Raw genomic sequence first — 27,120 nt, 5'->3', positions numbered from 1 at the left:
AAGAAAACTGACAGGGCCAAAGCACCAGAATATCACAACCTTAAAGTGGAAGGGTGAGAAGGGTACAAAATATAAGGGAGTGCTCATATCTTCCTTTTTTTTTTTGAGATGGAGTCTCGCTCTGTTGCCCAAGCTGGAGTGCAGTGGTGCGATCTCCACTCACTGCAACCTCCACCTCCTGGGTTCAAGCAATTCTCCTGCCTCAGTCTTCCGAGTAGCTGGGATTATAGGCGCCTGCCACCATGCCTGGCTAATTTTTATATTTTTAGTAGAGACAGGGTTTCACCATGTTGGCCAGCCTGGTCTCAAACTTCCGAACTCAGGTGATCTGCCTCCCAAAGTGCTGGGATTACAGGCGTGAGCCACCACGCCCAGCCCCTTTGTGGTTTTGTTAAAGGTGAAAAACACCTGTGCCCCCAGCAGGGCTGCTGCTCACTCTGTGGTTTCCTGTAGGGGCTATGGCCTCTTCTAGAGAGTTCTGTGTCCCTGGCTGAACTACCTCCCTTCTTCCAATGTGGTTGTGGGTTTCTCCCAGGAGCTCTGAGTGGAATCAAACCACTTACCTGTTTACGTAGACCACCACTTGCTCCTTCAGCCTTAAATTGTAACTCTCATCCTTTTTGAAGCAGAAAATGTTTTATGAAATGTTCTCTACTTTGATGTGTGTCAGAATCCCCGGGGAGCTTGTTGAATATAGACACTAGGAGTGCACCCCTGGAGATTCTGATTCCATAGGTTTGGGTGAACCAGGGTATCTGTGTTTTGACGAAATCAGGTGAACTTTTGAAAGGAAAGACAGAAAAGCCCAGGATGTTTGAGCCATTCCTGTGTAATCTTTGTATCCTACTTATTTCAGTTGTGGTGATATATATTGCCTGCTGACTCCACGTGTGGAGTTTCAGAGAACTTTTTTTAAATAAAAATAAACTCATAGAAATAGTATATTTACCCAATAATAAGCCTGGCAACTAACAAAGAGTTTCTTTGCATTTTCAAGGAATTTTCAGACATACAAGTAGGAAATCTGTTGATCCAATGTTGATCAGTCTCTAATTAGCTAGTAAATGTATCTGGCAGGTTTACCAAAAAAGAGAATTAAACAAATTACTAAATAAATATGTTTTTAGATACCCCCACCACAGCCCAGAAAAAAAACTTTCAAAATGTGAGGCCCAGGGTTGAGAGCTGAAATGGAGAAGAGAGACAGGAATCGTAAAAATGGCCCCTGCATGTGGAAAGATTAAGAAAAACAAAATTACTTCAGTCAAGTCAAACCAAAAAGGGTAGAATGCAAAACTGTGTGCCAGCTTGGGAAGGGTGTGTGTGAATGGACAGGCCCTCTGTTTCTGTCTCTTGCTTGAGTGAGGCACATTCCGCTATCACATTGTATACATTTAACTCTTGATTTAAAACCTCCTAGTGAAGCAGCAGGCAGGTTCTGGCTGAGCCTTTATGCTGTGCACACCCCTTTCTCATACCATGGGGATCAGAACTTCACTCTGGATGTGTCCCAAGAGTTTCTCACATTCTGGAAGTTTCAGAAATCAAAACCAGGGTCCAAAACCCTGTTCTGTTTTTAGTTTTTGGCACTGACATGATATAAATAGACACAATAACTTCAAGAACACAGTGGCCTTTTCTTCTTTGGTTAAGTATAGCCATAGACATAGACGATGTTGAGAAGAAAAGCAAGAAAACAGGGGTTACTGGAAATGAGCAAGAAAACATTACTGGAATCAAACAAGGTCAGAGTCAGAAGTTGTAGAAACAACGTCTGTGACTGGTGTTGAGGAGGACATGATAACAGTCAGTGTTTACATTGCACTGACAGCCCCATACTGAGCACTTAGTGTAATAACTTACTCCTCATACAACACTATAAGGTAGGTGCTATTATTGACCACATACTATGAACGAGGAAACCAAAGCACTGAGAAATTAAGTAACTTGCCCAAGATTACATAGCTACCAACCGGTTATGCTGCAGATCCAAGTTTCTTATGCCTATCATATAGTAAATAATGTCTGTGGATCCTTTTACTATTTTCCAGAACATTCACTCATATGTGGGATTCTCGCAAAGCCACACAGCTGAAGAAAATAAGCTTAGAAAACTCTACTAATGTGCCTAAGGCCTGCTAAAGAGCAAGTGAAGGTGTGAGTGCTAGAGTTAGACCTCTTGGATTGAAAACCTCTCTGCCTTGGGCAAGTTACACAACTTCTGAGCTCAGTTTTCACAATTATTTTGAAATAATATATGTAAAATATTAGCACATATATCTTAGTTATTATTATGATGGTCAGTAAGACTTTTTCACCAGTAATGAAACTAGGTCTTTGATTCTAAAAGCCTTTCATCTTTCTAGCATCTCAGTGTACCTAACTCCTCGAATTTTAAAGAAAGGGAAATCTTTCTTATTAAGAGGAAAATGAGTGAACTGATCCCATGTTTCAATCATTCAATTCCTTAGGGGGGTCTTCCTTGAGCTCTGTATCAGAGTTCCACCTGATCCTTACGGATGTGAATGACAACCCTCCCAGGCTGGCCAAGGACTACACGGGCTTGTTCTTCTGCCATCCCCTCAGTGCACCTGGAAGTCTCATTTTCGAGGCTACTGATGATGATCAGCACTTATTTCGGGGTCCCCATTTTACATTTTCCCTCGGCAATGGAAGCTTACAAAACGACTGGGAAGTTTCCAAAATCAATGGTGAGTTGTCAGAAATACATGGAAAAAAACACAGATGGATGATGAAAGTAGGTTTTATTTAACTTGGTGGGTTTGCAGTACTCAGCAAAGAGCTTTCTCTCACGCTCCAGGAGGGAAGTTCATGCCTTGGAAGCTTGCACAGGGAAGGACTCCAGAGGGGAAAAAGCCCCAGGCTTTCAAGGGAGGAAAGATTATGACCACACACCATTCCCTTGGTGTAGATGAATAGTTGGATGACCTAAGCATCATTTGCAAAATTTTCAATGACAGATGGAAAGCAGATTTTATAAAAATTTTTAAAACCTTGAGATATATATATTCAAAGTATACAATTTTATGAGAATTGATTACATGTAAATACCACTGAAGCCATCAGCACAATCAAGACAATGAACATTTCCACCACCTCCAGAAGATATTTCATGCCCTATTATAATCTCTGCTTCCCACACATCCCCTCTCCCCAGGCAACCATTGATGTGCTTTCCATTACTATAGTTTTCATTTTCAATAATTTCATCTAAATAGAATAGTATAGTATGCATACTTTTTTTGGTCTGGCTTCTTTCATCTCATTATTTTGAGATGTATCAGTGTTGTTACATGCATCAGTACTTCATTCCTGATTATTGAAGGGTAGTATTCCATTGAATGACTATACCTGTTCAGCTGTTGATTGTAACTCCAACTTTTGCTATTACAAAGCTGCTGTGAGGATTTGTGAACAAATATTTTGTAGGGACATACATTTGCAGTTTTCTTGGTTAAATACTGAGGAGTGGAATGGCTGGGTCATATGGGAGGTATATGATTAAGTTGTTAAGGAAAGGTTGAAATGCTTTCCAAATTGTTCTTAACATTTTACATTCCCACCAGTTTGTGAGAGGTCCAGTTGCTCAGCATTCTCCCAGCACTTGCTGTGCTCAGCCTCTTTAATTTTAGCCATTCCAGTGGGCGTGGAGTAGTATCTCATAATGGTTTTATTTATATTTCTCTAATGACTAGTGGTGTTGAGCATCTTTTCATATGCAATTTGCCATCCATCTTCACTGGTGAAGTGTCTTGTTAGATATTGTATTCATTTTTTAAAAATTAGGCTGTTTGGATTCTATTGCTGAGTTGCAAGCATTTTTAATATACATAGATGATGTGTTTTTTTAGATATATATCTTTTGTAAATATTTTCTCCCAGGCCATGGCTTGTCTTTTCATTTTGCAAGTCTTTTAAAGAGCAAATTTAAAAATTTTGGTATCTATTTTTTTCATGTTTTATTCATGATTTGTATGTTGTGATGCTTAAATTTTTGCCAAACTTAGGGTCCCTAAAGTTTTCTGTTTTTTTCATTTCCCAAATTTTATAGTTTTAGCTTTTCATTTAGCTCTATGCCTTTTTAAGGTAATTTTTGTATAGGCATACCTCGTCTTATTGCACTTTGCTTTATTGTGCCCAATGGATCTTCCATTTTTTTAATAAAATGAAGGTTTGTGGCAACAAAGTCTCTTGGTGCCATTTTTCCAACAGCATGTGCTCACTTTGTATCTCTGTCACATTTAGGTAATTCTTAAAGTTTTTCATTATTATATCTGTTATGCTGATCAGTGATCTTTGATGTTATTATTGTAATTATTTTGGGACACCAGGAGCCACACTCACATAAGACGACAAACTTAATCTGTCAATGCGACATCGACGTACGTTCTGATGCTTCACAGACTGGCTGTTTCCCTATGTCTCTCCCTGTCCTTGGGCCTCCCTATTGCCTGAGACACAATATTGAAATTAGGCGAATTAATAACCTTACAATGGCATGTAAGTGTTCAGGTGAAAGGAAGAGTCACACATCTCTCACTTTAAATCAAAAGTTAGACGTGATTTAGCTTAGTGAGGAAGTTATGTTGATAGCCAAGACTGGCCAAAAACTAGGCCTTGTGCATGAAATGCTTAGCCAAGTTGTGAAGGCAAAAGAAAAGTTATTGAGGGAAATTAAAAGTGAACCTACAGTGAACACAAATAATAAAAAAGCAAAATAGCCTTATTGCCATTAAGGGAGAAAGTTTGAGTGGTCTGGATAGAATATTAAAACAGCAACAATATTCCTTTAAACCAAAATCTAACCTAGAGCAAGGCCTTAACTCTCCAATTCTGTAAAGGCTGACAGAGGTGAGGAAACTGCAGAATAAGTTTGAAGCTAGCAGAGGTTGATTTATGATGTTTAAGGAAAGAAGCTATTTCCATAACAAAGCGCAAAGTGATGCAGCAAATTGACGCAGAAGCAAGTAATCCAGAAGATCTGAGATCCTTAATGAAAGTGGCTACACTAAACGAGCTTTTCAACGTAGATGAAACTGCCTTCTTTTGGAAGACAATGCCATCTTAGACATCCATAGCTAGAGAAGTAAATGCCTGGCTTCAAAGCCTCAAAGGACAGGCTGGCTCTTTTTACGGCTAATGCAGCTGGCGACTTTAAGTTAAAGCCAACCCTAATTTAGCATTCTTAAAATACTAGGGTCCTTAAGAATTATGCTAAATCTACTTTGTCTGTGCTCTGTCAGTGGAACAACAAAGCCCAGATGACAGCACATCTGTTTACAGCATAGTTTACTGAATATTTTAAGCCCACTGTTGAGACCTACTGTCCCCCAAAAAAGATTCCTCTCAACAGATTACTGCTCATTGACAATGCACCTGGTTACTCAAGAGCTCTGGTGGAGATGTACAAGGAAATGAATGTTGTTTTCATGCCTGCTGACACAGCATCCATTCTGCAGGCCCCAGATCAAGGAGTAATTCTGACTTTCAAATTATTTAAGATATACATTTCAAAACGTTATAGCTGCTATTAGATAGTAATTCCTCTGATGGATCTGGGCAAAGTAAATTGAAAAGCTTCTGGAAGAGATTCATCAGTTTAGATGTCATCAAGAACATTTGTGATTCATGGGAGGAGGTTGAAATATACACATTAGTAGGAGTTTGGAAGAAATTGATTCCAACCCTTATGGGTGACTTTGAGGGGTTCAAGACTTCAGTGGAGGAATCACTGAAAATGTGGTGAAAATAACAATAGAGCTAGAATTAGAAGTGGAGCCTTGATGATGTAACTGAATTGCTGCAATCTCGTGATCAAACTGGAATGAATGAGAGTTGTTTCTTACAACTGAACAATGTGTTTTGTTTGTTTGTTTGTTTTTGAACAATGGAATCTGCTTCTGGTGAAGATGCCATGAACATTGTTGAAATAACAAGCAAGGATTTAGAATATTCCATAAACATAGTTGATAAAACAGTGGCAGTGTTTGAGAAGATTGACTCCAATTTTTGAGAGATGTTGTCTTGTGGGTAAAATGCCATCAACCAGCATCACATGCTATATAGAGGACTCTCTCATGAAAGGAAGAGTCAATAAGTGCAACAAACTTCATTGTTGTCTTATTTTCAGAAATTGCCACAGCCACCCCAGCCTTCAGCAACCACCAACACCGAGACAGGAAATGAGTCGCAGCAAAAAGATTATGACTCATTGAAGGGTCAGATAATCATTATCATTTTTTGGCAACAAAGTACTTTTAAATGAAGGTATGGACGTTTAGGGTTTTTTTTTTTTTTTTTTTTTTTTAGGTATAATGCTATTAACAGTCTAGAGTATAGTATAAGCTGTTATTTCAGTAGAAAAACAAAAAATTTGTGTGACTTGCTTCACCGAGCTATTTGCTTTATTGCAGTGGTCTGGAACCAAACCCATATTGCTGAGATATGCTTGCATAGGGGGTGCGGTAAAGACCAAAGTTTATTGTTTTTAATATAGCTATCTAACTGTTCTGACACCATTTGTTTAAAACATCCTTTTTTACATTGAATTATCTTAACAACTTTGGCAAAAATCAAGTGACCACCTATACATAAATCTATTTCTGAATTTTTCTGTTTCATCAATCTGTTTCTATTTTTATACCAATAACACATTGTCTTGATTGCTGTAGCTGTATAAGGCTTGAAATCAGGTAGATTAATTTTTCCGACTTTGTTCTTTTTCAAAATTCCTTCATTCTATGTCTTTTTCATTTCTGTATAAATTTTAGAATGTAGCCTGTTCCTTTCTACCAAAAAAATCCTGTTGAGATTGTGTTGAATCTACTGGGGAATCTGGAGGAGAATTGATATATTAAGTCTTCCAATTCATGAACATGGTATATGTCTCCATTTATTTAGCTCTTTAATTTCTTTCAGCAATGTGTTTTAGTTTTCAGTGTATAGTTCTTACAGAATTTTCCCTAAGCATTTCATATTTTTGATATTTTAAATATTTCAATTTCTAAATATTTCTAGATATAGGAATATAATGATTTCTGTATGCTGATCTGTATTCTACAGGCTTGCTGACCTTATTTAGATTTCATAGATTTTCTACATAGACAATCATGTTGTCTGTGAATAATGACTTCTTCCTTTTCAGTCTGTATGCCTTTTGTTTATTACTGGCTGAAACCTTCAGTGAAATGTCAAATAGAGGTAGTAAGAGTGGAAATACTTGACTTGTTCATGATCTTAGGAAGAAAGCATTTAGCCTTTCACCATTAAGTATGATGTTAGCTGTAGGTTTTTTTTTTGTAGGTGATCTTTATTAGATTTAGGACTTTGACTTTTATTCCTATTTGTGAGGGTTTTTTTTTTTCTAAATTGGAAATGGATATTAAATTTTTCAAGTGCTTTTTCTCCATGTATTGACTATGTGGCTGATTTGATTTTTGGGGCCTATTAATTGATGCGTTATTATCAACTTTTGAATCTAAAAATCACCTTATTCCTGGGATAAAGCCTACTTAGTGATGAAATATTACCATGTTTATGTATCGTTGGATTTGCTAAAACTTAATTTTTGCATCTATATTCATGAGGGATGTTGGTCTCTCTATATATTTTGCCTTGTATAATGAGGAAGCATTCCACCTCTTTATCTTCAATTATCTGGACAAGTTTGCATAAAATTGGTAGTATTTCTTCTTAAGGTTTGAAAGAATTTGCCAGTAAAGCTATCTGGGCCTGGTATATTTTTTTTTTTAAAGAAGTTTTAAATACAAATTCAATTTTATAGATATAGAAAAATTCAATTTATATATTTCTTTTTGGTTGAGCTTGTACCTTTCAAATAACTCATCTATTTCATTAATGTAGTGGTATAGTTCATATTTTATTAATATCCATAGAATATGTAGTGATATCACCTCATTCTGATATTGGCAAATTATCTTTTTTTCCTGATAATCTGGCTAGAAGTTTTATTGATATTTTCAAAGAACCAGCTTTTGGTTTCATTGATTTTTTTTCTGTTTTTGTTTTATATTTCACTGGCCAGATCTTTATTATTTCCTTTATTCTTCCTACATTGTTTTTGTTCGTGTTCTGTTTTCATTAAGGTGGAAGCTGATGCCATTAATTTGAGATCTTTTTGTTAAACAGGCATTTAGTGCTATAAATTTATCTTAGGTGTCACATTAGCTGCATTTTTTTTTTTTTTTTAATAGACAGGGCCTCAGTCACCCAGGCTGCAGTGCAGTGGTGTTATCATGGCTCGCTACAGCCTTGAATTCCTGGGCTCAGACGATCCTCCTGCTTCAGCCTCCCAAGTAGCTGGGACTACAAGTATGAGCCACCACACTTGGCTAATTTTTTATTTTTAAATTTTTCGTAGAGATGGGGGTCACACTATGTTGCTCTGGCTTGTCTTAAACTCCTGGGTTCAAGTGAGACTTCCCACCTCAGCCTCCCAAAATGCTGGGATTACAGGTGTGAACCACCATGCCAGGCCCACAAAATTTGATACATTGTGTTTTCCCTTTAGATTTCTTTTGTGATTATGTGTTATTTAGAAGTGTGTTATTTAGTTTCCAAATATTCTGGGAATATTTCCTATACCTTATACCTTTCTAACTTCTAATTTAATTACATCATAACCAGAAAACATGACTAGAACACTTTTAAATGTATTTAGACATTTTTTCTTTCAGTACTTCAAAGGCATTTCACCACCCTTTTTTTTTTTTTTTTTTTTTTGAGACAGTCTTACTCTGTCGCCCAGGCTGGAGTGCAGTGGCACAATCTCAGCCTACCAGGTTCAAGTGATTCTCTTGCCTCAGTCTCCCTAGTAGCTGGGATTACAGGTGCACACCATGATGCCCAGCTACTTTTTGTATTTTTAGTAGAGACAGGGTTTTTCCATGTTGGCCAGACTGGTCTCAAACTCCTGGCTTCAAGTAATCCGCCTGCCTTGGCCTCCCAAAGTGCTGGGATTATAGGCGTGAGCCACCGGGGGTGCCCTGCCCACTATGGGTCTTCCTTGTTCCATTGAATGTTTGTATTCTTTTTTCTCTGGGTGCTTTTAAGATATTCTCTTATTACTTTTAAGTAATTTGATGTTCATATTGCCTTGGTGGTGTTTTATTCATTTTTCTTGTCCCTGAAGTTTGATGATCATCTTGGATCTGAGGATTTGGAGTTTTCATCTAACATGGAAAAAATATTAGCCATTGTCTTATCAAAAATGTTTTTCTCTCCACTATCTTTCTTGGCTTTCAGGAATTCGATTACACATGTATTAGGCCACTTGAAGTTGTCTCAAAGCTTACTTTTTTTTCTATTTCTTTTTGGATAGCTTTATTTCTATATCTTCAAGTTTACTGTTTTTTTCTGCTATATTCAATGGCTATATTATAGCCATTAATCCAACCTAGTCTATTTTTATATCGAACTTTGTAGTTTTCCTCTATAAATTAGCTTGGGTTTTTAAAATGTTCTGTATCTATCTACGCTTCTCAGTCTTGTAGCTTCTTGAACATATAGAATATAATTATAACTGTTTTCATGTCTTTTCCCACTATTTATGTAATATGTATAATTTCTGGGTAGGCTTCAATTGATCTTTTCTCTCATAGGTCGTATTTTTCTCTTTTATTGAATGTCTGGAAATTTTTTATTAAATGCCAGCATTTAGATGCTGAATATTTTGTATTCCCATAAATATTCTTGAACTTTATTGTGAAATACAGTTAGATTATTTGGAAAAAGTTTGATGCTTTCATGTGTTGCTTTTAAGTTTTCTTAGATACGGCCAGGGCAGCATTTATTCTAGGGCTAATGTTTTCAAACTTGTGAGGTGAAGCCTTCTATGTATTCTACCCGGTAGCACATGAACTATGAGATTTTTAGCTCTAGGAACCAGGAATGATTCCTGGCTCTTTGTGAGCTCTGTGTTCTCTAATCTTTTTAGGTGGTTCTTTCCCCAGCCTTGAGTAGTTCCTTCATATACATACACTGATCAGTACTCAGCTAAAGCCTTAAGAGACCCCTCTATAAATCTCTTTAGTGCATATTCTCTTTGCAGCTCTCTCTGGGACTCTGCTCTGTAAATTCTAGTTTCCTTGACTTCCTCTTACTCCTGTGCTCCATCACCTCAACTCAGGGACATCACTGGGCTCTGTCTGAGCTCCTGCTCCCTGCAACTGATACCTGGATATTTGCTTTGGGTGGTAAGCTGAGGCAATTATAAAATTTATCTCATTTGCTGTCCTTCTTTCAGAAATCACTGTCCATTGTCTAATATATAAATCTTTAAACCCATGGTTTCACATATTTTTTGTTCTTTTACTTGTTTTTGGTGGAACGGTAAATCTGGTCCCTGTTACTATATCTTGTCTAGGTGGGCCATGATAATTTTTAAATATGCATATTTAAATCTTCCCAAATTTGGGAAAATTTCTTGGCAGATATTTGGCAGATATGAATGGGGAGGGCATAAGTGTGAATTGTAGCAAAATCAAATTTTTTTTTTAGAAATTTGAAGTTTAGTGTTTTTGTACTCTCAATTTTCTATTTTAAAAAAGGTGGTAAATACCGTGAAAACCAGGTATAATAGCATGCATACCCTTATTTCTGGACTCAGAGGGATTTTGAGGCCTATAAATGTTATGACTTACCCAATTACATAGCTAACAAGCAGCAGATTTGAAACCCAGAATCAGGTCTACAGATACTCAGTCCCAGGTACTCTCCAATCTTCTGACACATACAGTCGATTCCCATTATCTGCAGATTCTGTTTATAAAATAATCTATGTGATAAAATTTGTAACCCAAAAGTCAGTACTCACAGGAGCTTTCGCTTTTGCTTTCACGGACACTGGCAGAGTGGTGAAAAATTTGAGTTACTGGACACACATATTCCCAGCTCTCATACTGTTAAGTTAGTTAGGTTTTTTTTTTCTTTTTGCAGTTTATGTAGTGCCCTGTTTTTCACGTCTCTGTGCTTTCCATTGGTGATTTCATTGTTTAAAATGTCTCTGAACTGGGTGGGGTGTCACCTCACCCAGGAAGCACAAGGGTGAGGGGATTTCCCTTTCTTAGTCAAGGGAAGCCATGACAGACTGTACCTGGAAAAACGGGACACTGTCACCCAAATACTGCACTTTTTCCAAGGTCTTAGCAACTGGCAGAGAAGGAGATTCTCTCCCGTACCTGGCTCGGCAGGTGCCATGCCCACAGAGCCTTGTTCACTGCTAGCGCAGCAGTCTGAGATCAAATTAACAAGGTGGCAGCCTGGCTAGGAGAGGGGCGTCCACCACTGCTGAGGCTTCAGTAGGTAAAGTGGCTGGGAAGCTCAAATGGGGTGGAGGCCACCGCAACTCAACAAGGCCTACTGCCTCTATAGACTCCATTTCTATGGACAGGGCATAGCTGAACAAAAGGTAGCAGATAACTTCTGCAGACTTAAACATCCCTGTCTGACAGCTCTGAAGACAGCAGTGGTTCTCCCAGCATGGCATTTCAGCTCTGAGAACAGACAGACTGCCTCCTCAAGTGGGTCCCAAACCCCCATGTAGCCTAACTGGGAGACACCTCCCAGTAGGAGTCAACTGATACTTCATATAGGTGGGTACCACTCTGGGACAAAGCTCCCAGAGGAAGGATCAGGCAGCAATATTTGCTCTTCTGCAATATTTGCTGTTCTGCAGCCTCCACTGGTGATACCCAGGCAAACAGGGTCTGGAGTGGACTTCCAGCAAACTCCAACAGACCTGCAGCTGAGGGACCTGTTAGAAGGAAAACTAACTGAAGGAGATAGAGACACAAAAAAAAAACCCTTCAAAAAAACAATGAATCCAGGATCTGGTCCTTTGAAAAGATCAACAAAATTGATAGACCGCTAGCAAGACTAATAAAGAAGAAAAGAGAGCAGAATCAAATAGACACAATAAAAAATGATAAAGGGAATATCACCACTGATCCCACAGAAATACAAACTACCATCGGAGAATACTATAAACACCTCTACACAGATAAACTAGAAAATCTAGAAGAAATGGATAAATTCCTGGACACGTACACCCTCCCAAGACTGAACCAGGAAGAAGTTGAATCTCTGAATAGACCAAGAACAGGCTCTGAAATTGAGGCAATAATTAATAGCCTACCAACCAAAAAAAGTCCAGGATCAGATGGATTCACAGCTGAATTCTACCAGAGGTACAAGAAGAGCTGGTATCATTCCTTCTGAAACTATTTCAATCAATAGAAAAAGGGGGAATCCTCCCTGATTTTATGAGGCCAGCATCATCCTGATACCAAAGTCTGGCAGAGACACAACAAAAACAGAGAATTTTAGACCAATATCCTTGATGAACATTGATGTGAAAATCCTCAATAAAATACTGGCAAACTGAATCCAGCAGCACATCAAAAAGCTTATCCAACACAATCAAGTTGGCTTCATCCCTGGGATGCAAGGCTGGTTCAACATACGCAAATCAATAAATGTAATCCATCACATAAACAAAACCAATGACAAAAATCACATGATTATCTCAATAGATGCAGAAAAGGCCTTTGACAAAATTCAGCCCTTCATGCTAAAAACTCTCAATAAACTAGGTGTTGATGGAACATATCTCAAAATAATAAGAGCTATTTATGATAAACCCACAGCCAATATCATACTGAATGGGCAAAAACTGGAAGTATTCTCTTTGAAAACCAGCAGAAGACAAGGATGCCCTCTCTCACCACTCCTATTCAACATAGTGTTGGAAGTTCTGGCCAGGGCAATCAGGCAAGAGAAAGAAATAAAGGGTATTCGAATAGGAAGAGAGGAAGTCAAATTGTCCCTGTTTGTACATGACATGATTGTATATTTAGAAAACCCCATTGTCTCAGCCCCAAATCTCCTTAAGCTGATAAGGAACTTCAGCAAAGTCTCAGGATACAAAATCAATGTGCAAAAATTACAAGCATTCCTATACACCAAAACAGAAAGAGAGCCAAAACATGAGTGAAGTCCCATTCACAATTGCTACAAAGAGAATAAAACACCTAGGAATCCAACTTACAAGGGATGTGAAGGACCTCTTCAAGGAGAACTACAAACCACTGCTCAACAAAATAAAGGAGGACACAAATAAATGGAAGAACATTCCATGCTCATGGACAGGAAGAATCAATATCATGAAAATGGCCATACTGCCCAAGGTAATTCATAGATTCAATGCCATCCCCTTCAAGCTACCAATGACTTTCTTCACAGAATTAGAAAAACTGTAAAGTTCATATGGAACCAAAAAAGAGCCTGCATTGCCAAGACAATCCTAAGCAAAAAGAACAATGCTGGAGGTGTCACACTACCTGACTTCAAACTATACTACAAGGCTACAGTAACCAAAACAGCATGGTACTGGTACCAAAACAGATATATAGACCAATGGAACAGAACAGAGGCCTCAGAAATAACACCACACATCTACAATCATCTGATCTTTGACAAACCTGACAAAAACGAGCAATGGGGAAAGGGTTCTCTACTCAATAAATGATGCTGGGAAAACTGGCTAGACATATGTAGAAAGCTGAAACTGGATCCCTTCCTTACACCTTATACAAAAATTAATTCAAGATGGATTAAAGACTTAAATGTTAGACCTAAAACCATAAAATCCCTAGAGGAAAACCTAGGCAATACCATTCAGAACATAGGCATGGGCAAGGACTTCATGATTAAAACACCAAAAGCAATGGCAACAAAAGCCAAACTTGACAAATGGGATCTAATTAAACTAAAGAGCTTCTGCACAGCAAAGGACAGGCAATACACAGAATGGAAGAACATTTCTGAAATCTACCCATCTGACAAAGGGCTAATATCCAGAATCTACAAAGAACTCAAACAAATTTACAAGAAAAAAACAACCCCATCAAAAAGTGGGCAAAAGATATGAACAGACACTTCTCAAAAGACATTTATGCAGCCAACAGACACATCAACATGATCATCACTGGTCATCAGAGAAATGCAAGATGGTCATCAGAGAAATGCAAATCAAAACCACAATGAGATACTATCTCACACCAGTTAGAATGGTGATCATTAAAAAGTCAGGAAACAACAGTTGCAGGAGAGGATGTGGAGAAATAGGAACAATTTTACACTGTTGGTGGGAGTGTAAATTAGTTCAACCATTGTGGAAGACAGTGTGGTGATTCCTCAAGGATACAGAACCTGAAAGACCATTTGACCCAGCAATTCCATTACTGGGTATATACCCGAAGGATTATAAACCATGTTACTATAAAGACACATGCACACGTATGTTTATTGTGGCACTATTCACAATAGCAAAGACTTGGAACCAACCAAAATGTCCATCAATGATAGACTGGATTAAGAAAATGTGGCACATATACACCATGGAATATTATGCAGCCATAAAAAAGGATGAGTCCATGTCCTTTGCAGGGACATGGATGAAGCAGGAAACCATCATTCTCAGCAAACTATCACAAGGACAGAAAACCAAACACTGCATGTTCTCACTCATAGGTGGGAATTGAACAATGAGAACACTTGGTCGCAGGGTGGGGAACATCACACACCAGAGCCTGTCAGAGGGTGGGGGGCTGGGGGAGGATAGCATTAGGAGAAATACCTAATGTAAATGAGTTGATGAGTACAGCAAAACAACATGACACATGTATACCTGTGTATCAAACCTGCACATTAAGTTCTAGGGTACATGTGCACAAACTATTAAAAAAAAACCACACAGGGTCAAACCTAAAAGATGACCCATGATAAAAAAAAAAATGGCTTTGAACTATAGTGCTGAGGTGCTACCTAGAGTTCATAAGCACAAGAAGGCTGTGATGTGTGCCTTACAGAGAAAAATTGTGGTTTGGGACACAAATTAAAAGTAATGTCCAAAACTGCAATAATTTTCCACCAACCTAAATATGTGTGTTTGATAAGCTTTGTTAAGGAAGTTCTAGTGCTGTTAGATGTGAGTTAAATGTTAGAATGAACAATACATGTTAAATAAGATATCTTTAAACAGCAACACACAAGAAGCAAGGTTATGTATCGATCAGTTAGGGAAAATATGACTAGAAGCTCACAGAAACCTAACCCTGTCTTTCCTCTAGGAGCAATGGTTCAGCATTCATTAATTCAGTGTTTGGGGCAACTTTATAGAGCATAAGTGCTACAAATGATAATTGACTGTATTTAGTATAAATTTCTATAGAGAAATAATGAATTAAGAACTTAAAGGATGCTTTAGCCCTTTCTTACCTTATGGGAAGATACATTTGGAATGATGTGGATGATACTTTGGGCAGTTTAACTCATATCCAGCCATGTTCCAGTTAACCTTAGTATGTGATACAAAATGAGCTTTATTCCTGCTAATCCAGGGTCTGAAGTTGTATTTTCATTTTTTTTTTTTTCCTGTCCTGGCAGGTACTCATGCCCGACTGTCTACCAGGCACACAGACTTTGAGGAGAGGGAGTATGTCGTCTTGATCCACATCAATGATGGGGGTCGGCCACCCTTGGAAGGCATTGTTTCTTTACCAGGTAGATATTCTGCTATAGGCAACTCAGGCTAGTATCTGTCACCATGGGCTGTTTGAGGAGATTCTTGGCCTTGATATGGGATTCTGCAACTATTCACTTGAGAATTTATCCTACCAAATACTTTCCTGCTTTTTCAGTTACGTTCTGCAGTTGTGTGGAAGGAAGTTGTTTCCGGCCAGCAGGTCACCAGACTGGGATACCCACTGTGGGCATGGCAGTTGGTATACTGCTGACCACCCTTCTTGTGATTGGTGAGTGTAATTTCTTAATTCAAAGAGTCTTATCCTGGGCCTCAGAAATGTGAGCTCATCTCGGGGCCTGTCTTCCTGGACTGGTCTGGTGGCTGCTCAAATGGCAACCCAGGCAATAGCCCAGAAGGTAGATCACCAGCAAATTACATCAGACTTTCTTGGTTGGAGTTACAGCTGTAGTACCACCCTCTGTCTCTATTGCCTTATTAGTTTAGAAATATAAGGGGCTTTGTGGTCATCAATTGTTATATATTATGCCTAGTTACAAAGCTTTTGTGATAAAGAGGGAAGAAATGCAGTAGCTGTGCCGTGTGTCAGGCACTGTGCTTGATGTGGGGGAAACAGTGACAAACACAGATCCTAGACCAGAGTTTATGGTCTCACTTGCCATTGTTGTTACAGGCAGAAGTTAGCCTTCCAGTGGCGATGCTGAGATACCTGAAATGTATAGCGCAGAACTTCCCTATGCATAGAACCCTGATTCTTTATTACCCAGAATAAGCCATTGCATCATGACCACAGCCTCTGCCATAGCCCCTGGCTTGGCTAGACAGTACAGTCCCCTGATCTAGCTGTCTGTCTTTTTCTTTTTTTGCAAACAACTCAGTGCCTATTCCAAGTGCTTCCTTACCCAAAATGCTTGAGAGCAGAAGTGTTTCAGATTTTGGATTTTTTCCAGATTTTTGAACATTTGCAAATACACGATGAGATATCTTGGGGATGAGACCCAAGTCTCAACACAAAATTCACATGATTCATAAACATTTTATACACATAGTCTGAAGGTATTTCATACAATATTTTAAATAATATTGTGTATGAAACAAACTTTTGCCTGCAACCTGTCACATGAGGTCAGGTGTAGAATTTTCTGCTTGTGGCATCAAGTTGGTACCCCAAAAGTTTCAGATTTGAGATTTTCAGATTAGGGATACTCAACCTATATAGTAATTGCCTTCTTTCAACTGTTGTCCCCACCACAAGTTAAACATTAGAAATAGATACTTCATTATTTCATGTGTACCTGAGTGAAGGGGTTTATGGTTTCATATCCTTTTTCTTTAAAAGAAGGACTAGGATTATTCTAAGTATTACTGATTGTTCCCTCAGCATCTGATCTTTTCTCCCATGATCGTGTGTCACACTGGACTCTGATTCATGCATCTAAAGGGGGGTCTCACTTCTTTATACCCTTCAGTCCAGACTCCCTATGGAATGGGAGGGCCTTCATGTCATGGCCACTGCCCATCCTAAAGTGTGCATGGTGATCATCATTCCTCCCTGAGAACCACTATCTACTGCACACTTTTCATGGTAATTGAGCTGTCTTTTTGAGGTCCCACTCACTTACATAGGTCCCTTCTGCCTCTGTGCCTTTTCTTATTCTATTTGCCCTCCCACCTTGAAAGGATTTTTGAATTTACAAATCAGATAGCAATTTTCTTAACATATCAATTTAATTCCATAATCTTACCACAAGTTAAAGACTGCTTGAGTTTGGGAACATCCAGAAATATAAGTAATAGGATTTTATAGTTTCATGACCTTATTTTCAAGATAGGGTTGGAATTATAAGTTTCTGAGCATCCAGTCTTTTCTGCCATGATTCCTCCTATAAACTTACTAGCAGGTTAATTTCCTTAAAACAACTCCCTTCTTCATAGTGGACTCTGACAGTACACAATCAGTGCTGAGCTGCACAGTGTAATTTTGATGTATCAGGTGGGAGAAACCAAGAAGGTTAAGTAGTCTACCCAGGGTCCCGGAACAACGTAGGCAGGATCCAAGAGGAAGGCACCCAAGGAAATGCGATAGTTGGTATGGACACGATGAAAATCAGCTTCAGGGAGGTGAGCAGGTCAGAGAACAGCTTTCTGGTTGTGCTAATTGGATTGTTTTCTCTAGGAAAGGGGAAGAATATAATCAATATTAAGTATATATAAAGTTCAGGAACTTTGTCAGGTGCTTATACACTCCATAGTGTGGGACATATACACTCCATAGTGTGGGACATTAGGTCCTATATTCTTACGGCGAGATCCAGTGAGAGCCACCAAGTCAGCTATGATTTGGGACTTGATACATACATACAACAGGATAAATGATAAGCTCATTTCTCCAAGAAGGCCAATGACTAGAGTCCCTTATTCACTAGGACAGTGAAACTTTGTTGAACCACGTACAAAAATGAAGTTGAGTCATTTTTTTCCTACCACAATACTACTTTATAACTGAATGTGACAGCACATTTTAAAAGATCCCATTTATTTGACCCTGGGTTTTTTCTTTTAGGTATAATTTTAGCAGTTGTGTTTATCCGCATAAAGAAGGATAAAGGCAAAGATAATGTTGAAAGTGCTCAAGCATCTGAAGTCAAACCTCTGAGAAGCTGAATTTGAAAAGGAATGTTTGAATTTATACAGCAAGTGCTATTCCAGCAACAACCATCTCATCCTATTACTTTTCATCTAACATGTGCATTATAATTTTTTAAACAGATATTCCCTCTTGTCCTTTAATATTTGCTAAATATTTCTTTTTTGAGATGGAGTCTTGCTTTGTCGCCCAGGCTGGAGTACAGTGGTGCAATCCCAGCTCACTGCAACCTCCGCCTCCTGGGTTCAGGTGATTCTCCTGCCTCAGCTTCCTAAGTAGCTGGGCTTACAGGCACCCACCACCATGCCTAGCTAATTTTTGTATTTTTAGTAGAGATGGGGTTTCACCATTTGGCCAGGCTGGTCTTGAACTTCTGACCTCGAGTGAGCTGCCTGCCTTGGTCTCCCAATACAGGCATGAACCACTGCACCCGCCTACTTAGATATTTCATGTGCTATAGACATTAGAGGTATTTTTCATTTTCCCATGACATTTTTCCTCTCTGCAAATGGCTTAGCTATTTGTGTTTTTCCCTTTTGGGGCAAGACAGACTCATTAAATATTCTGTGCGTTTTTTCTTTATCAAGGAGATATATCAGTTGTCTCTCATAGAACTGCCTGGATTCCATTTAGTTTTTTTTATTCCATCCTGTGTCCCCTTCATCCTTGACTCCTTTGGTATTTCACTGAATTTCAAACATTTGTCAGAGAAGAAAAAAGTGAGGACTCAGGATAAATAAATAAATAAAAGAACAGCCTTTTCCCTTAGTATTAACAGAAATGCTTCTGTGTCATTAACCATCTTTAACCAATGTGACATGTTGCTCTTTGGCTGAAATTCTTCAACTTGGAAATGACACAGACCCACAGAAGGTGTTCAAACACAACCTACTCTGCAAACCTTGGTGCAGGAACCAGTCAGCTGGCCAGATTTCCTCACTACCTGCCATGCATACATGCTGCGCATGTTTTATTTGTATGTTAGTAAAGTTTTGGTTATTAGATATTTAACATGTGGAAGAAAACAAGACATGAAAAGAGTGGTGACAAATCAAGAATAAACACTGGTTGTGGTTAGTTTTGTTTGTTGATCCGCTCTGCCTCTGTTTTCTTTTTATTTGTGGAGGGGAAGGACAGAATAACAATAGTTATTTTTCATGTATAAAAACTGCCTCCCCAGCAGCCCCAGTCAGGGGCTTATAGATAAAACTCCCGTCTCCCTGGACAGAGCACTTGGGGGAAGGGGCGGCTGTGGGCGCAGCTTCAGCAGACTTAAATGTTCCTGCTTGCTGGCTCCGAAGAGAGCAGCTAATCCTGACAAGGAGGATTCTCCCAGCACAGCACTCGAGCTCTGCTAAGGGACAGATTGCCTACTCAAGTAGGTCCCTGACCCCAGCGCCTCCAGCCTGGGAGATGCTTCATACAGGAGAGCTCCGGCTGGCATCAGGCCAGTGCCCTGCTGGGACAAAGCTTCCAGAGAAAGGAGCTGCAGCAATCTCTGCTGTTCTGCAGCCTCTGCTGGTGGTACCCAGGCAAACAGGGTCTGGAGTGGACCTCCAGCAAAGTCCAGCAGACCTGCAAAAGATAGGCCTGACTGTTAGAAGAAAAACTAAAAAATAGAAAGCAATAACATCAACAAAAAGGACCCCCACATAAAAACACCATCCAAAGGTCATCAGCCTCAAAGACCAAAGGTAGATAAATCTATGAAGATGAGGAAAAGCCAGCACAAAAATGCTGAAAATTCCAAAAACCAGAATGCCTCTTCTCCTCCAAATGATCACAACTCCTCTTCAGCAAGGGAACAAAACTGGATGGAGAATGAGTTTCACAAATTGACAGAAGTCAGCTTCAGAAGGTGGGTAATAACTCCTGTGACCTAAAGGAACATGTTCTAACCCAATGCAGAGAAGCTAAGAACCTTAATAAAAGGTTACGGAAACTGCTAACTAGAATAACCAGTTTAGAGAAGAACATAAATGACCTGATGCAGCTGAAAAACACAGCACAAAAACTTTGTGAAGCATACACAAGTATCAATAGCCGAATCAATCAAGTGGAAGAAAGGGTATCAGAGATTGAAGATCAACTTACTGAAAATAAGGTGAGAAGACAAGATTACAGAAAAATGAATGAAAAGGAACAAAGCCTCCAAGACATATGGGACAATGTGAAAAGACTAAACCTATGATTGATTGGTGTACCTGAAAGTGACAGGGAGAATTGAACCAAGTTAGAAAACACACTTCAGGATATTATCACGAGAACTTCCCCAACCTAGCAAGACCTATCTGAAAGACAACATTCAAATTCAGGAAATACAGGTAACACTACTAAGATACTACTCAAGAAGAGCAATCTCAAGACACATAATCGTCAGATTCTCCAAGGTTGAAACAAAGGAAAAAATGTTAAGGGCAGCCAGGGAGAAAGGTCAGGTTACCTACAAAGGGAAGCCCATCAGACTAACAGTGGATCTCTCTGCAGAAACCCTACAAGCTAGAAGAAAGTGGGACCAATAGTCAACATTCTTAAAGAATTTTCAATCCAGAATTTCATATCCAGCCAAACCAAGCTTCATAAGCGAAGGAAAAATAAAATCCTTTACAGACAAGCAAATGCTTAGGGATTTTGTTACCACCAGGCTTGCCTTACAAGAGCTCCTGAAAGAAGCACTAAATATGGGAAGGAAAAACTGACACCAGCCACTGCAAAAACACACCAAAAATATAAAGACCAATGACACTATGAAGAAACTGCATCAACTAATGTGCAAAATAACCAGCTAGCATCATGGTGACAGGATCAAATTCACACATAACAACATTAAGCTTAAATGTAAATGGGCTAAATGCTCCATTAAAAGACACAGGCTGGCAAATTGGATAGAGTCAAGACTTATCAGTTTACTGTATTCAGGAGACCCATCTCACATGCAAAGACACGAATAGGCTCAAAAAAAAAAAAAAAAAAAAAAAGGGATAGAGGAATATTTACCAAGCAAATGGAAAGAAAAAAAAAAGCAGGGGTTGCAATCCTAGTCTCTGCTAAAACAGACTTTAACAAAGATCAAAAAAGACAAAGAAGGGCATTAATGGTAAAGGGATTAATGCAATGAGAAGAGCTAACTATCCTAAATATATATACACCCAATACAGGAGCACCAGATTCATAAAACAAGTTCTTAGAGACCTACAAAGAGACAGTGGGAGACTTTAACACCTCACTGTCAATATTAGATCAATGAGACAGAAAATTAACAAGGATATTCAAGACTTGAACTCAGCTCTGGACTAGGAGGACCTAATAGACATCTACGGCACTCTCCACCTCAAATCAACTTTAACTTAACCCCACATCAATATTAGACAGATCAACGAGACAGAAAATTAACAAGGATATTCAAGACTTGAACTCAGTTCTGGAACAAGCAGACATAAGAGACAACTACAGAACTCTCCACAACTACAGAACTCTCCACCCCAAATCAACAGAATACACATTCTTCTCAGCACCACATAGCACTTATTCTAAAATTGACCACAAAATTGGAAGTAAAACACTCCTCAGCAAAGGCAAAAGAATGGAAATCACAACAAACTGTCTCTGAGACCACGATGCAATCAAATTAGAACTCAGGATTAAGAAACTCACTCAAAACGTCACAACTACATGGAAACTGAACAATCTGCTCCTGAATGACTGACTACTGGGTAAACAACGAAATGAAGGCAGAAATAAAGATGTTCTTTGAAACCAATGAGAACAAAGACAAAACGTACCAGAATCTCTGGGACACATTTAAAGCAGTGTGTAGAGGGAAATTTATAGCACTAAATGCCTGCATGAGAAAGCAGGAAAGATCTAAAACTGACACCCTAACATCACGATTAAAAGAACTAGAGAAGCAAGAGCAAACAAATTCAAAAGCTAGGAGAAGACAAGAAATAACTAAGATCAGAGCAGAACTGAAGGAGACAGAGACATGAAAAACCCTTCAAAAAAAAAAAAAAATCAATGAATCCAGGAGCTGGTTTTTTGAAAAGATTAACAAAATAGACTGCTAGCAGACTAATAAAGAAGAAAAGAAGAATCAAATAGACACAATAAAAAATGATAAAGGGGATATCACCACTGATCCCACAGATATACAAACTACCATCAGAGAATACTATAAACACCTCTACACAAATAAACTAGAAAATCTAGAAGAAATGGATAAATTCCTGGACACATAACACCTCCCATGACTAAACCAGGAAGAAGTTGAATCCCTGAATAGACCAATAACAAGTTCTGAAATTGAGGCGGTAGTTAATAGCCTACCAACCAAAAAAAGCCCAGGATCAGACTGATTCACAGCCGAATTCTACCAGAGGTACAAAGAGGAGCTGGTACCATTCCTTCTGAAACTATTCCAAACAACAGAAAAGGACGGAATCCTCCCTAACTCGTTTTATGAGGCAAGCATCATGCTGCTACCAAAACCTGGCAGAGACACAACAAAAGAAAATTTCAGGCCAATATCCCTGATGAACTTTGATGTGAAAATCCTCAATAAAATACTGGCAAACCAAATCCAGCAGCACATCAAAGAGCTTATCCATCACAATCAAGTCGGCTTCATCCGTGGAATGCAAGTCTGATTCAACATACATAAATCAATAAACATAATCCATCACATAAGCAAAACCAATGACAAAAACCACATGATTATCTCAATAGACGCAGAAAAGGCCTTCGATAAAATTCAACATCCCTTCATGCTAAAAACTCTCAATAAACTAGGGATTGGTGAAACATCTCAAAATAATAAGAACTATTTATTGATAAACCCATAGCCAATATTATACTGAATAGGCAAAAACTGAAAGCATTCCCTTTGAAAACTGGCACAAGACAAGGCTGCCCTCTCTCACCACTCCAATTCAACATAGTATTGGAAGTTCTCTGGCCAGGGCAATCAGGCGAGAGAAAGAAATAAAGGGCATTCAAATAGGAAGAGAGGAAGTCAAATTGTCTCTGTTTACATATGATATGATCGTGTATTTAGAAAACCCATCGTCTCAGCCCAAAAACTCCTTAAGCTGATAAGCAACTTCAGCAAAGTCTCAGGATACAACATCAGTGGGCAAAAATCACAAGCATTCCTATACACCAATTATAGACAAGCAGAGAGCCAAAACATGAGTGAAGTCGCATTCACAATTGCTACAAAGAATAAAATACCTAGGCATACAACTTACAAGGGACATGAAGGACCGCTTCAAGGAGAACTACAAACCACTGCTCAAGGAAATAAGAGGACACAAACAAATGGAAAAATATTCCATGCTCACGGATAGGAAGAATCAATATCGTGAAAATGGCCATACTGCCCAAGGTAATTTACAGATTCAATGCTATTCCCATCAAGCTACCATTGACTTTCTTCACAGAATTAGAAAAAACTATTTTAAATTTCATATGGAACCAAAAAAGAGCCCGTATAGCCAAGACAATCCTAACCAAAAAGAACAAAGCTGGAGGCCTCATGCTATCTGACTTCAAACTGTACTACAAGGCTACAGTAGCCAAAACAGCATGGTACTGATACCAAAACAGATATATAGACCAATGGAACAGAACAGAGCCCTCAGAAATAACACCACACATCTATAACCATCTGATCTTTGACAAACCTGACAAAAACAAGCCATGGGGAAAGGATTCCCTATTTAATAAATGGTGCTGGGAAAACTAGCCATATGCAGAAAACAGAAACTGGACCGCTTCCTTACACCTTATACAAAAATTAACTCAAGGTGGATTAGAGACTTAAATGTATAACCTAAAACCATAAAATCTCTAGAAGAAAACTTACGCAATACCATTTAGGACATAGGCATGGGCAAAGACCTCATGAGTAAAACACCAAAAGCAATTGCAACAAAAGCCAAAATTGACAAATGGGATCTAATTAAACTAAAGAGCTTCTGCACAGAAAAAACAAAAACAAAAAAAACCAACAAAAACAACAACGAAAACTGTCAGAGTAAGCAGGCAATCTACAGAATGGGAGAAAATTTTTGCAAGCTACCCATCTGACAAAGGTCTAATATCCAGAATCTACAAGGAACTTACATTTACAAGAAAAAACCAACTCCATCAAAAAGTGGGCAAAGGATATGAACAGACACTTCTCAAAAGAAGACATTTATGCAGCCAACAAACATATGAAAAAAAGCTCAACATTACTGGTCATTAGAGAAATGCAAATCAAAACCACAACGAGATACCATCTAACAGCAGTTAGAATGGCAATCATTAAAAAGTCAGGAAACAACAGATGCTGGAGAGGATGTGGAGAAATAGGAACACTTTTATACTGTTGGTGGGAATGTAAATTAGTTCAACCATTATGGAAGACTGTGTAGCGATTCCTCAAGGATCTAGAACCAGAAATACCATTTGACCCAGCCATCCCATTACTGGGTATATACCCAAAGGATTATAAATCATTCTACTACAAAGACACGTACACACGTATATTTATTGCAGCACTATTTACAATAGCAAATACTTGGAAGCAACCCAAATGCCCATCAATGATAGACTGGATAAAGAAAATGTGGCACATACACACCATGGAATACTATGCAGCCATAAAAAAGAATGAGTTCACGTCCTTTGCAGGGACATAGATGAAGCTGGAAGACATCATTCTCAGCAAACTAGCACAGGAACAGGAAACCAAACACTGCATGTTCTCATAAGTGGGAGCTGAACAATGAGAACACATGGACAAGCAGGGGGAACATCACACACTGGGGACTGTTGGGGTGGGAGGCAAGGGGAGGGAAAGCATTAGGACCAATACCTAATGCATGTGGGGTTTAAAACCTAGATAACGGGTTGATGGGTGCAGCCAACCACGATGGCACATGTATGCCTATGTAACAAACCTGTACTTTCTGCATGTGTATCCCAGATCTTAAAGTAAAATAAAAAAATTAATTTAAAAATTGCCTCCCATGGAGAATTAGCCCAAGAGAAGGAGTCTATGAAAAAATAAATTCACCCCTCACATGATCATGGATTGAACTGTTTCAGGTAGGTATATCAGGAATTTTTAAATTTTAAATAAGAAGCTTGGTGATTTGAAAGCATTTCTAGGCATGGAACTGTTGTCTGGCTCCTGATTTGAGCCTTGGGAGCATTCAACATCACATGACCTCTCAAATTTTAACCAGGAAGAACTCAACTGTGGAAGGTTGCTCATAGAATGTCTGTTGAAGCAGGCCATGGGGTTGGGTTTTTCATACATAATCTTTGTGATCATCTATTGTATTTTTTAAAAGCAAAAAGACAAAATACCCAAACTGTTTTTAAGACCTCAGTATTGCTTTCTTGTATAAGATCACAGGATCCTTAGGGTGTCGCTTCACCAGCCGGAAACCTCTGTGGCTGGCGGCACCTCTGCTTGGGTTTTACTTGCACCTTTGGGCTTGTTCCACCCACTCGGCCCAGCAGGCTGCGCTTGGCTTGTGCTATGGGCCCAGATCCCACACCTGCCAAGAACGAGCCAGGCAGAGAGAGGCGAGGGGTGTGTGAGTGAGCGATCGTGGGGTCTGGTCACTGTGCCCGGCCAGGCACACCGGCATAGACATCGGCTCTATGCAAGGCTGCAGCTGGACCAGATGTACCACAAGTGACTTCTGCTGTGGACATCAGCGTCTGGACAAGGGGAATGTGATCTTGCCTGAAAGCTTGGAGATGCCAGGAACTGCAGAGCCCCAAAGAGGGTGTTACTGTGCGCCACAGCCCTGGCTCAGCCCGGAAGTCTGGCCTCCCAGAAGGGCCGCAGCTCTTCTCTCCTCGTCGTCACCCACAAAGTGGCCAACAGGGGGCGTGTTTCAGCCCTGTTTGTGTTACAGCTTTTTCAGTCCTGCCATTTGGTAGGTCCCAAGTTCTTGTCCTGCAACCAGGAAGAATGAGGTATGCAGACAACTAGAGGCTGAGCAAGGCAAGAGAGGAGCTTCACTGAGTGACAGAACAGCTCTCAGGAGACCTGAAGTGCGTAGCTACCTTCTGCAGCAGGTCTTCCCGGTGAGGGTGTGAGTCTGACTGAGTGTGGGGATTTTCATGTACGCAGAATGGAAGAAGTGCATGCTGATTGGTCCATGGGTAGCCATGGGCGGGCCTGGAAAAAGCACCATCCGATTGGTCGAATCGTCATCAATGAAGCTCTCACTCCAGGCGGTGGACTTCACCTGGAACTGACAGCCCGACCCCCCAGGCTTCAGGCTGTCCCCTACCTGAAGGTAGGGGCTTCACTGAGGACCTGCCCTACCTTGCCTAGGAACCCCTCTGCCTTTAACATGTCCATTCGCCTAAGCTGTCTGCACTGAGAGGCGCCTGCTGGCCTGTGCCAAGGCGTCCTCAGCACCCTCCCCATTCGGCAGCCTCCTTCTGGCGCTTGTTGGTTCCCCAAGTCCGGAGGGGGCCAAGGCAGCACGGGGCTGGTATGTCAGCACTCCCCTGAGCGCATGCACACCCGGCTGGGTTGCAACAGTGCCCAGGCTTGGCCACAACTTTTCTCCACCCTGGGGCAGGCATTGGGAATGGAGAGAGGTCAGGGAGCAGGAGCAGGCACTTTCAAGCCTGTGGAGGCAGAGGGCTTTTTGGGCCCCCAGGAACGTGCAGGGACCACAGCAGCTGTGCCCAGGAGCTAAGGGTTCCCACCCAGCCAACTCCCTGCACAGGGACTCCCGCCTGTGCAGCCCTGGCTGTGCCTCCCCAACTGCAGCTGGCCTCCCTGCAGCGGCTGCTCCAGAAGGGCCGCCACCGCCGTCAATATTATACTGTGTCTCAAACGATTTGACCTCTTTCCACCTGGAAATGGGTAAGG

The 27,120-nt window shown here is 39.8% G+C and overlaps 1 protein-coding gene across 2 annotated transcripts in view; it reads left to right on the top strand.

The window, feature by feature from the left end:
- CDH17 (cadherin 17) overlaps positions 1 to 18,349 on the top strand; it is a 78,061-nt gene extending 59,712 nt beyond the window's left edge. For both annotated transcript variants that reach the window (XM_063726725.1, XM_054518674.2), the window contains 4 exons: positions 2,472 to 2,711; positions 15,487 to 15,603; positions 15,741 to 15,854; positions 18,147 to 18,349. In XM_063726725.1, coding sequence (XP_063582795.1) covers positions 2,472 to 2,711; positions 15,487 to 15,603; positions 15,741 to 15,854; positions 18,147 to 18,247 — 572 coding nt within the window. In that variant the 3' untranslated portion in view covers positions 18,248 to 18,349. The remainder of the gene's footprint in view (positions 1 to 2,471; positions 2,712 to 15,486; positions 15,604 to 15,740; positions 15,855 to 18,146) is intronic.
- Positions 18,350 to 27,120: the final 8,771 nt, after the last annotated feature.

This window comes from Pongo abelii, chromosome 7, assembly GCF_028885655.2.
Source record: "Pongo abelii isolate AG06213 chromosome 7, NHGRI_mPonAbe1-v2.0_pri, whole genome shotgun sequence".
Classification (NCBI taxonomy): Eukaryota; Metazoa; Chordata; class Mammalia; order Primates; family Hominidae; genus Pongo; species Pongo abelii.
This window is presented reverse-complemented; position numbering and strand designations above follow the sequence as displayed.